Source organism: Cetorhinus maximus, chromosome 11 (genome assembly GCF_964194155.1).
Source record: "Cetorhinus maximus chromosome 11, sCetMax3.hap1.1, whole genome shotgun sequence".
In the NCBI taxonomy this organism is placed as follows: Eukaryota; Metazoa; Chordata; class Chondrichthyes; order Lamniformes; family Cetorhinidae; genus Cetorhinus; species Cetorhinus maximus.
The window spans coordinates 91,117,965-91,130,353 of NC_135889.1; the positions used below are offsets into that span (position 1 = coordinate 91,117,965).

Consider the following 12,389-nt stretch of genomic DNA (forward strand, 5'->3'; position numbering starts at 1 on the left):
GTAAAAATCTGGGGCATTGTCATTGTATATCTGTATGCCAAATGACGAAGGGGCAATTTTGGAGTTTGATCCCAGGATCCCTAAAATCTGCACTACACTTTGCTATCAGCCCTTCTAAAATCTTTTGAAATAATAACTGCCTGATCTGCCAAATTCTCAGTCAGCAAACAAAAAATGGAATCCACTATTTTATAAATATAAATCAAAATAAGAACATCTGTCAAAATAAAAATCAGTTCATTTTCAGATTATTTTACCCTGACTTCTGAAATCCAGTCCTTCAGATTGCTCAGTTAACTATCCAGGGAGCATTTTTTTTCCATAATGGCTTCAGTAAACTGTTATAATACATTACTATATGTTAATTCTAATTCTAATTATAATTTGCACTTCATATTTCTCAGCTCATGACAAATTAATACTTGTGTTCTCATATATGAATGCAAATATTCAAACAGTCACTCTTGTAAAACATACAAAAATTATACAGTTTCTTTACTTTGAAGATCCATGTTTTTGTTAATGACCAAAAATTGAACTTCTCCACTGTTATTGTCATGTATCGCATAAAGATAGATATGCTGATCAGCTTTGTGCCCACCCGACCAATCCCGATGGCCACCCACCAATTTTCCCAGGCATTTGCCTAAGTTCAGAGGGCGCTGGTGATTCTCTGTAGTCCTGCTTGCGCTTGTGAAAAAAAATGGTTAATCGTTGGTCCTGCAGGGAACTGATACCTTAAAAGAGATGGCTGCTTTGAACAACGTTAACTTCCACCCATGATTGCTGCTATTCGCCAAGATACCCCATGATTTTAAATTTAAATTGCTCTCAGGAGAGGGGAAGACCTTGCCACGAAGACTGCTAGATTCTTGTGGTCGACTTCTTTCAAGGTCAGCTTCACCACTGGAATTCGGGTCAAGGTATTTTCTGGCACTGAACTAACAAAATTCCACTACTGTAGAATTGCTACTCCACAGTGCTGCTATTGATTTATGCTCCTGTCCCATCTATTTACATTTTATATGCCATGCCACTTACTAACACTGGATGATCTTGCTCACGTTTGTTTCTTGCACCTAGCATTGCCAAATTATCAGCTCCCTGAAAAGGATGGGGGAAGCGGGGGATGGGGAAGAGCAAAGAGGCTACAAAAGCTTCCTTCCAGGACAGAACTGGACAGCCCCCTGGACTTCACAGTCGTGAATGAGACTTTTCAGCATGTAAGTCCAGCAGCTGCCTCAGATATGGCCCAGTAGTGTTTTGCCCATTGCCCATTTAAATAAGTACCCTCCCACTGACTCCACATATTCTGGCAGGGTCAGCAGCAGAGGTCCCAGGGATTCAACTGGAGTATAATTTCCAGCATTATAATCTGCACATTTTCAGGGCCTATGTGCTTTTCCAGTTTGCATGAATCTGACTGCATTTGCAAGTTGCATGTCAGCTGTAGTTCAGTTGGTAGTACTGTTGCCTCTGGGTCAGAAGGTTATGGGTTTAAATCCCATCCCAGAGCATGAGTGCAAGTGTCAAAGCTGGCACTCTCATGCAATACTGAGAGAATGCTATGCTGTTAGAGGTGCCTTCTCTCTGATGAGATATTAGCAACACTCTGTCTGCCCTCTCAGATGGATGTAAAAGATCCTGCTATTTTGAAGAAGAGCAGGGTCATTATCCCTAGTGTCCTGGTAAATATTTAATCCTTGCTCAATATCACAATTTTAAAAAATAATTATTCATTCACAGGATGTGGGTTTCGCTGGCTAGGCTAGCATTTATTGCCCATCCCTAATTGCCCTTGAGAAGGTGGTGGTGGGCTGCTTTCTTGAACTGTTGCAGTACCTGTGGTGTAGCTACACAACAATTATCTTGTCATTATCACATTGCTGTTCATAGGAGCTTGCTGTGTGCAAATTGGCTGCCATGTTTTCTGTATTAGAACAGTGACTACACTTCCAAAAAAGCTTTGAGATGTCCTGTGGTCATGAAATGTGCTTTATGAATGCAAGTTTGTTTTTGAATATGAACTTGAATATAAGTGGGTTCTAAAGCTGTACTACATTATATGCTCTTCAATGTAAATAGGATATAGGAGTGAACAAACTGCTATTGCACACTGACCCAATCTAAATTCCAGATCCACACTGTTGCAAATATTGGTATTCAAATCAAGAGTAAAAATAAAAATTTGCCTCAACTGCCAGTTCTCTCTTTTGTGATTAGTTTTAGTGCAGAATCAAGAGTTGCTAAATTTTAGAAGAAAAGTGAACCCTAAATGAAATATTTTGTTTTTGGCCAGTCCCGATAACCTGAGTAAGTCCCTTTTAAGCCTTTTCTGTGTTTATTTGCACAATGTTACTTACAGCAAACCCAAAGGATGATGCACTGTGTCGCATGATGGAAACAGCTGAAAGAGAAAGGAAACAAAATAATCAACTAGTTGCCGCCGGATTAAATGGGAAAAGTATTCAAATATTGATAGATTCTTCAGAAAACCTTTGGTGAAATGTGCAGGCTAATTTGCCTACACCCGAGTGAGTTTTCTTGACTGTAAACCCGCTAAGCCACTGGTTGTAATGTAAATTACACCAAATGCAATGTACATTATCCCTTCTGACGCCCCATCTAACTGTGGTCATGTTTTAATTTTCCAAATAGAGCATTTTAATTTCATTCTGGAAATTACAATATTTTGAACAATACGCATGGGCCAGAATCTTCTGTTTGGCGTGTGGGGGCAGGCCCCGCTTGCCGACGCATAAAATGATGCGTGGTGATGTCGGGCGTGCATCCCGATGCCGTCGCACGTCATTCAGATCTTAAGTTCAGCAGACGCGTGCCAAAGTCGTGCCGAACTGTCAAAGGCCTGTTAAGGCCATTAATTACCTAATTAAAGTAGTTGTCAGGGCTGCCTGTCCAACCTTTAGGTTCGGGGGCAGGCGAAGAGCCCAGGCGGCCTTCGCATTTTTCATGGAACCTCATCCACGGGCAGGATGAGGTTTCACAAAAGGTTTATAACTTAAATAAAAAATTTTATTAAAATTCATAGATATGTCCCAGCTCATATGACAGTGAAGGGACATAGCTGAATAATTTTTTTCATTCTTTCTTTCAATTTTTCATAATCAAATTAATCTCCCTGAGGCAGCTCCGTGCCTCAGGGAGATTTCTGCGCTCTTTTGCGTGCATGTGCGAAAGAGCGCAGGCCCCGGTTCTCCCTCCTCCTCCTGCCCGCACAGGTAACGCTGAGCACTTTCGGGTGTGCATCACATAAAATGGCAGCGCATAGCCGATCGCAGGTGGCGATTGGCTCAGCGCCCGCCCACGCCCACTCCTGACCAGCCCGCCAGGCGGGGAGAAAATTCTCCTCAAGGTGATCAAAGTAAAAGCAGTGACCAGAGGTAAAAAGATGTGAAAACTTTCTCCTGGCGAATGATCCTCAAAGTGGTCAGGTGTCATCAACCAAACTGATTTTACATAAGATTACATAGGATATACAGCACAAAAACAAGCCATTAGGCCGGGAACTATGCCAGTTACTTATGCTCCACTCGAGTCTCCTCCCATCTTTCCTCATCTACATCTATCATCGTAACTCTCTATTCCCATCTCCCTCATAGCTTTGTCTAGCTTCCCTTAAATACATCCGTTATATTTGCTTTCACTGTGGCAGCAAGATCCACATTCTCACTACTCTTAAGGTAAAGAAGTTTCTCTTGATTTGGAAGTTTCGGACTTAGTGATTTCAAAATAGTTTCCAGAAATGTCCTTTAAAGTTGAATTCCTTACAATCTGAAAAATCCATTCACATAGACTTCGGCTGACCCTGGTTCTTGATAGAAGATGTAAGGTATTTTGCATAAATAATAAATGTATTACAAGTTTAGTTCTTTGCTAAGGTATTTTTCAGCACAGACAATCCATTCTGAAAACTAGCTTTTGCTCCCTATTAGTGTGTGCCGTTTATATGCTTGTTAACTAATGATGTAGCAAGCACAAGTGTTAAACAGAAACCCTGTCCATACTTAGCTTACTGGTCATGTTCCGAGCCTTCTTGTGATATCCAAGAGCTCAAAAAAATGGCAGAATAAACACTTCATCACACAGGAGCTTTAACAATAAACTTGTGAAAACGTTTATTTCATAAGCAATAACAAAGGCTGGAAAGCAGATTACTGTAATTTGCAGAACATGGCTATTAATCCTTTAATACAGAAAATAATAAAGTCATGCAACTCTTCACTATCACTCTTCTAATATTAGATTCAAACCAATGTCTCTTTGCGACAACCTCACTCGGTCTTCTCTCTTCATGGCCCCTGAAGAGTTTGTGAGTTGGCAGCTTGCTGCCTTTTGAAGTTCAACTAGAAAGGAAGAAAATCAAACGTAGCTGTCAATCATACCAATATCTTTAAAGTGCATCTGCAGTTTCAGCAATTTCCAGATAATAAGTGTCAGACCCAAGTCAATTTGTCACCTGACTGCAAATTCCTTTTGTCTTGATGGATCACTCACAGAACAAAGCCAGAAGCTGTCAAGAGTGCTTCTGGTGATAGTGGGTTGAAATGCTTTGCAATAACCAGTATTAACAGATAAAAGCCAACTTTCCTCATCATATCTAGGTTGTCACTGGATGTGAATAAACTAACTTAATAATGTATAACTCCTCAATTTGGTTATTTCAAACTGGTTTTAATCCAGAATATAGAGCAGACTTGTCCAGTCCAGGCCTGCGGGCTGCAATGCCTCTCAATGTAGCCCCCCGATCCGATTGGTAAAAATGCTGGTAAGATGGGTCAGTGAGTTTGAAGATTTCTGCAGGGAGCTGCTCCACCAATCACAGCCTGTTTCTCGCCCACGTTTGCTGTTGATAGGCTCGATAGGGAGCCTATCAGCAGAAAACATGGGAGAGAAACAGGCTGTGATTGGAGGAGCAGCAAACACCAGGCATTGCAAGTATCTGAGGATAGAGAGACTCTGGGGCATATGGAGCCTCCCCTCACCACATTTTCCCACGGCTCTGGCCATTTTTCCAGAGGTCTTGGTGTTCTGGCCTGGCTGCGGCTGCTTGATCCTGGCTTCGGCCACTTTCCTCCACCTCCGGCCACTTGTTTCTGACTCTGGCCCCTTTACCCACCTCCAGGCACTTATTCCCAGCTCCAGACGTTTGTTCCCGGCTCCAGCCCCTTTCCCCTCCTCTGTCCGCGTCCCTCCTGGCTTCAGTCCTGTCCCTCCTGGCTGTTTCAGCGACGCTCCTGGCTCTCCCCATGCCCCTCCCAGCTATTGGAGCTCTGATCAATGGGCACCTGCATTTTAGGCCTCAGGCCTCATTCCAGGTCTCTCGTCCGCACTCCCTCCACCACCACACCCCTGCTCTCCCCCAGCCAATTTCGCGAGTGAGGGTGTGTGTGTGAGGGTGGGGTGAGTGTGTATGTGAGAGAGAGGTGAGTGGGTGATTGTGTGTGTATGTGAGAGAGGGGTGAATCCAAGTGTGTGTGTGTGTCTGAGAGAGAGAGGGGTGTGTATGTGTGTGACAGGGGTGAGTATGTGTGTGAGGGAGAGGGGTGAGTGTGTATGCATGTGTGTGTATGTGTGAGAGAGAGGGGTGAGTGTGTGTGTGAGAGAGAGAGTGTGTGTGTGTGTGAGAGAGGGGTGCGTGTCTGTGTGTGTGTTATTATGGCACAGCCGATGGTAAATGCTAAGTTGTTCAAGTCCCAGAGGGAAACTTGGAACAATTGTCATAACCAATTTTTGCAATTTGTATGTTTCGAGATGCAGGCTTTGAATTCAGTTATAAGACCACCAAGTCTAAAGAGGTTTTTATAAAACTAAATTAAACATTTATTAATTAAAAGATTGTAAACACATACATGTGTCTACAAATTACTATGATAATAACCTCCAAAAAATCCCCTAATTAATCTGACTCTCAGTTACACATTTGTTAAGGTAACAATGAAACACAAAGGCCAGAATTTTTAGCTCATCAGGCGGACGCGTGCAGGACCTGAATGAGCATAAAATGATGCGCGATGACGTAAGGTGAGTGTCCCGATGTCATCGTGCGCTCATGCGATAATTTGGTTGGCGGGTACACGTGGGAGTCAGCAGCAGCCAACAATTAACAGACCTATTAATATAAAAGCAAAAACTGCGGATGCTGGAAATCCAAAACAAAAACAAAAATACCTGGAAAAACTCAGCAGGTCTGGCAGCATCTGTGGAGAGGAGCACAGTTAACTTTTCGAGTCCGCATGACTCTTCAACAGAACTAAGGAAAAATAGAAAAGGGGTGAAATATAAGCTGGTTTAAGGCGGTTGGGGGGGGGGGGGGGGGGGGGGGGGGGGACAAGAAGAGCTGGATGGAGGGCCAGTGATAGGTGGAGATAACCAAAAGATGTCACAGACAAAAGGACAAAGAGGTGTTGAAAGTGGTGATATTATCTAAAGGAATGTGCTAATTAAGGGTAGAAAGCAGGACGAGCAAGGTATTATTAAGGCCATTAAAGTCCCAATTGATTTAAATTTTTTGCTGCCCATCTAACCATACAGTTGGCGGGCAGGCAAAAAGGCCAAGCGGCCTTTGGAGTTTTTTAGGAAATCTCATCCACGGGTGGGATGAGGTTTCCAATAACTATTAAAAATTAAATAAAAATTTAAATATCTCATTAATAACATGTTCCTGCTTGTGTGACAACAGAGTCACATGAGGGGACATGTTTTTTAACATTTTAAAATTCTTTATTTTTAATTCTTAAACTCTTCATCTCACTGAGGCAGCTCTGTGCCTCAGGGAGCTCTTCCTGTGCACACCTGCACACATGCGCGAAGTTCCACGCTCACCCTCCACACACCACCCCACCCCCTCACACACAGGTAGCGCTCAGCGCAGCAGCACGCATTTCACGCTGGGCAGGCCTTAATTGGCCCGCTAGTGTGAAATTGCGGTCAAGCCCCAATCGCGGGCAGCGGTCGGCTTCCTTACCGCTCCCACTGCCCCTGCCAAGTCTGCCCGACGAGGGCAAAGTCCTGGCCATAGACTTAAACAGACCCCTGGCAAAACACACTCTGGACAGTCGCATTCAAAATGAGTTTCTTTCAGCTCTGGGTCCTTGCAGACAGCGGCACGAGGCTTACAGGCTGGAGCCTTTAGATCTTAGAATCTCTCTCCTTTTTACCAACAGCCTTCTCTTCCTTTATACATATTTTCCTCTTTGAATGCAAATTTTCATTGTATCACTATGTCTTTTGAACTTTATCTCTTCTCATAATAAGACCCTTTCATAATATCCACTTTATGAGTAATCCTTGTGAAAAATAAACAAACACACTGTTTTTGAGCTTCACCTGGTTAGGTGTAATATTTCACTCCCTCTCTTTGAATCCAAGTTACACCAGTTTGTTTAAAGAAAAAATGCAAATTGCCCCCATGTTTACCTAATTAAAATTTCATTAACTTCTCTTCTATACATCAAAGCCTCTAGACCAGTTGGCTTTATTCCAATTAAGACACACACACACATACACACATAGACACAGACACCACTAAACTCTGTTTTAAAATAATTTCCAATAACATTATAGACATTATTATATCTTCTTGACTGTGCGTGTGTGTGCGCACATGTGAGAGAGAGAGAGGGATGTGTGTGTATGAAAGAGGGTGAGTGTGTGTGTGTGTGTATGTATGTGAGAGAGGGTGAGTGCGTGTGTGAGAGAGAGAGCGAGAGATGGGTATGTGTGTGTGTGTGGGAGAGAGAGGGGTGAATCCGTGTGTATGTGTGTGAGAGAGGGGTGAGTGTGTGTGTGTGTGAGAAAGAAAGAGAGGGAGGTGAGGGAGGTGAGGGAGGGGGGAGAGTGTTTGCCTGGCTCATTCCCAGTCTCAGGGTTCTCATTCACCCTTAGCCCCACACATCAACAGACACACTCACCCACTCTCACAGTGGGTGAGGGTGAGTGAGTGAGCACCCTGAGCCTGGGAGTTAGCTGGACACAAGCATTCACCCTCCCACACTCTAATTATTATCTTTATTTATTACTCATTTTTTAAATTATCAATTCATTGTTGTGACATGTTTTGTGCTCAGCAAGTTGTTTATTTTCATATGTCAGCTTTTTTTAAAAATTCATGTTTAATGTTGAGCCAAACCTTATCTTTCCGAAATTTGCTCACCAGTCTGAGAAAAATTGAAACGTGGCCCCCTCCAAGTGCAAAGATTGGACAAGCCTGATATGGAATAATGAAAAGACAGAGCAAAAGTATGTGGGCTAAATGACATATTGCATTATATAGTACAATACCTCACAGCCGGCTATCCAAAAACAGGCAATGTCTGAAAACCTGGCATGTTTTTAAGCGGGCGATGCAAAAAATTTAAGTCCTATTAAATGAGTGAGTAAACTTACTGGCTTAAAAACAAAAAACTACTGCGGATGCTGGAAATCCAAAACAAAAACACTTGCTGCATTGTTCCAGTGAAGCCCAACGCAAACTGGAGGAACAGCACCTCATCTTCCGACTAGGCACTTTACAGCCTTCCGGACTGAATATTGAATTCAACAACTTTAAATCTTAAACTCCCTCCCCCCATCCCCACCCCATTTCTTCCCCCTCCCTTTTGTTTTTTTCAATAATTTATATAGATTTTTCTTTTCCCACCTATTTCCAATATTTTTAAATCTATAACTGTAATACCTTGTCAGCCTTTCCACCCCACCCCCACTAGAGCTGTACCTTGAGTGTCCTGCCATCCATTCTTAATTAGCACATTTTCTTAGATAATATCATCACCTTCAACACCCCTTTGTTCCTTTTGTCTGTGACATCTTTAGATTATCTGCTCCTATTACTGCTTGCTTGTCCCTACTACCACCACCCCCACAACTTCTCTCCCCCCGCCCCTCCCCACCTTAAACCAGCTTATATTTCACCCCTCTCCTAACTATACTCAGTTCTGCTGAAGGGTCATGAGAACTCGAAACGTCAACTCTTTTCTTCTCCGCCGATGCTGCCAAACTTACTGGCTTGTTAGGAGAGTTGCTGCATCAGCGCAGTGGCACACCAGGCAGTTATCCGCTTCGTGCACCCGACGTTTCCCGTGCACCGAGAGACCTTAATTTCACCAACCCAGCTCGGTCTGATCCATCGGACCTGACCCGGCCCCGAACCACCCGAGCTGCATAGGAGTGCCCAACCTGACCCCAATGGCTAATAAAATGGATAACTCTGTGCAGGTTAAAAAAGTAGAAGTCTTGATACAGGCAGTGATAGTGCAGGGCAATAAAGTAAAAGCAATCATGTCAAAGAAAGCCAGCAGGTAAGCCCAATATGTCAGATCCAGCTTTGTTAGAATCAATAGAAAAGACTGGCCTTGGCAGGAAGATATTCTAGAAAGGCTAAAAGCTCAGATGAATAGAAAACGCTTCAATATGTATTCTAAAGGAATTTATTCTCTTGAGTTCATGTGTCCCCTATTCATTGAATTAAGGTTCTGGGTTTTTTTTCTGAAAGCTGGCAAGATCTAAAACCTCACATGGACTCCATTCTGAGGTTGCCTATTTTGAGACACTCTGCCTGTATCTAGCCCTGAATGCAAATTCTGGCATCTATCCATCTACAAAAGATGATGGGCACGCAGCAACCAAATCCATTTCCGATAGGCTGTCTTCATATGGTGCACCTTTGCTGATGGCTGAAGAGACCAATCCTTGGGGGTCTGGTTCTGTCACAAGTGCCGCATATGAAGCTACCAAGTGTCCATGTGGGTTGTTGTTTTTAGCGTTGGCATCTGTTGCCAAGCCGCTGTAGCCATTGGTCATCGTGGCGCACCCCAGCCCACAGGAAGTGTCACCATTTTCCCCTGTCATCAGCTAGTGACTCCCAGGTGTGATAATCAATATTTAGGGTTTTCATGTCACGCTTGCAAGCATCCTTGAAGCTTTGGGCTTCCTACTGGCCCTAAGTGCGAGATATCAATATTTCTTCAGTATGTAAGCTCCTAGTAAATCAAGTTACAAATTGATGTCAGCAACGGGGTAGAAAAGGTTTAAAGGTATGCATTCTTCACCTTTTAATTTCAACATCCAGAGATTATGATCAGTCAAGCAAACGGGTAGAAGAGTCTTTAAATATTGAGTGTTCGGTTTAAATATTTAAGGTTTGTTCAGCCTTTTCAGCATGCATGTCTGAATCTGCAGTGGTGCTTGGTCTCTCTGTGATATAAATAACACAGTAAGCATATTCTAGCATTTTATCAAGAAGAAATAGTGACACCAGACAACATGAAATTTAAAATGGATTAATAGACTTGCCTTCAAAATGATTATCTACTTTGATTAATTAATCTTTTCAGGGTAGTTATATTAAAAGTACACATACATATAAAAATGAAATATTCAAGCAGTAAAATATGTTTTTGGATATACAGATGGTTGCAGGCCAAGTTCACTTTTGTATTAAGTAATGAATACCTGCAGTTAAATCAATGTGCTTGACATTAAAGTTACAAGTAAAGAAGTGAAACAGAGAATTTTGTTTTAAAAACAAAAATGCTGGAAAAACTCAGCAGGTCTGGCAGCATCTGTGGAGAGAGAAACAGAGTTCTTCAGAAGAAGATTCAAAAGGACTCAAAATGTTAACTCTGTTAACTCTCTCCACAGATGCTGCCAGACCTGCTGAGTTTTTCCAGCATTTTTTGTTTTTATTTCAAATTTCCAGCACCTGCAGTATTTTGCTTTCATCTGAGAGAATTTTGTTGATGGTTTACAAAATAGCATTACTTCTGGAATAAAATTACAAGGAAGCTACAATTTATAGATTTGCAGAAGTAGAATGTTCGTAGACTTAGAATAAACACATAGGGGAGAATTTTCTCCCCAACGGGGGGGGGGGGGGGGGTTGGGCGGGAGGGCGCGCAGCTGATTGCCGCCCGCGATCGACTGCGCACCGCCATTTTCGGTGGGCGGGCCAATTAAGGCTTGCCCAGCGTGACGCGCACCCGGAAGTGCTGAGCGCTCCCTGTGCGGGCGGGGGGAGTAGGCTGAGTCGGGGCCTGCGCCCTTTCACGCATGTGCGCGAAAGAGCGCAGAAATCTCCCTGAGGCATGGAGGTACCTCAGGGAGGTCAGTTTGATTTTCAAAAATTTCAACAAAGAAAAAAAAAATTTAGGACATGTTCCCGCATGTGAAAGTGTCATATGAGCTGGGACATGTCTACGAATTTTAATGAAAATCTTTATTTCACTTATAAATCATTCATGAAACATCATCCCGCCCGTGGATGAGGTTTCATGAAAAATGCAAAGGCCGCCTGGGCTCTTCGCCTGCCCGCCAACCTTAAGGTGGCGTTGGGACACACGCCCAACGTCACCGCACGTCATTTTATGCATCAGCAAGCGGGCCCCGCCCCCACTCGCTGTGCCGAAGGTTCTGACCATGGTTACATGTTCCTGTGTTGACTCTCAATGGTTATATTCCATAACTTATAAAAATTTCCACCAAACAAAACTTAATCTATAGTCTGTAAATAAATATTTTCCATTAGACAGGCACAAAAGCTTCCTAAGTAAAATCTTCTATCCAATTACCATTAATATGTTCTTAATGCTTAAACCTTTTTAGTACAGAAGACATTATATTATAATATTCATAAAACTTATTTTTGTAATACAATTTAAATAAAGCACTCGAGTGGAACAAAGATTGTCTATCCTGTGGATCTAACAGTAAACTCAGTTCTAATCCAATTCTAAATGGACTTTGCAGAATGAACTGAAGATCAATATTATAAAATGTATACTTAGAAAAACATACCTCTAACTAATTCCCACCTTAAGAACACAAGAAAGTGTGGAACAAGAAAAACCATTCATTCCATCTTGCCCACTCTCCAAGAGGTATTGCGCACTTCAGCCAGGATTTTCTAGCCCCGGCACAGTGGGCCCTGCCACAGCGGATGGGGGGAGCCAGCCAAAAGTCCATTGACTTGAGCATGACCAGAAGATCCCACCAGCGGGAGGGGACAGAAAATCCCAATCTGAATCTTATAACCATTTCTCACTTAATCTATCGAGGGAAAATTCTGAGAATTTTCTCCCTGCCATTTAAGGATAGTTCAATGCCAGTCCACAGATAAGAATTCTATGTTTGCATTATATAGCACCTTTAAGGCTGTAAAACCTCTCAACTGTTTCACAGGAGTATTATCAAAGAAAATTTGACACTGAGCCACCTAAGGGGATATTAAGACAGATAAGCAAAAATTTGGTCGTAGTGGCAGGTTTTAAGGAGCTCTTCAGCAGCACCAACTCACTCTAGGCCAAAACTGTTATGTTCCCCAGTTCCATTACATTCTTCATCTCATTCAACCCTTGTCAAAAGAAATGTTTCTT

The 12,389-nt window shown here is 42.7% G+C and overlaps 1 protein-coding gene across 4 annotated transcripts in view; it reads right to left on the reverse strand.

The window, feature by feature from the left end:
- The window catches only part of LOC144686777 (transmembrane protein 163a-like), a 213,217-nt gene that overhangs the window by 88,470 nt on the left and 112,358 nt on the right, over nucleotides 1-12,389 (reverse strand). For all 4 annotated transcript variants that reach the window (XM_078552473.1, XM_078552474.1, XM_078552471.1 and 1 more), the window contains exon 4: nucleotides 2,364-2,407. In XM_078552473.1, the coding sequence (XP_078408599.1) occupies nucleotides 2,364-2,407 (44 nt within the window). The remainder of the gene's footprint in view (nucleotides 1-2,363; nucleotides 2,408-12,389) is intronic.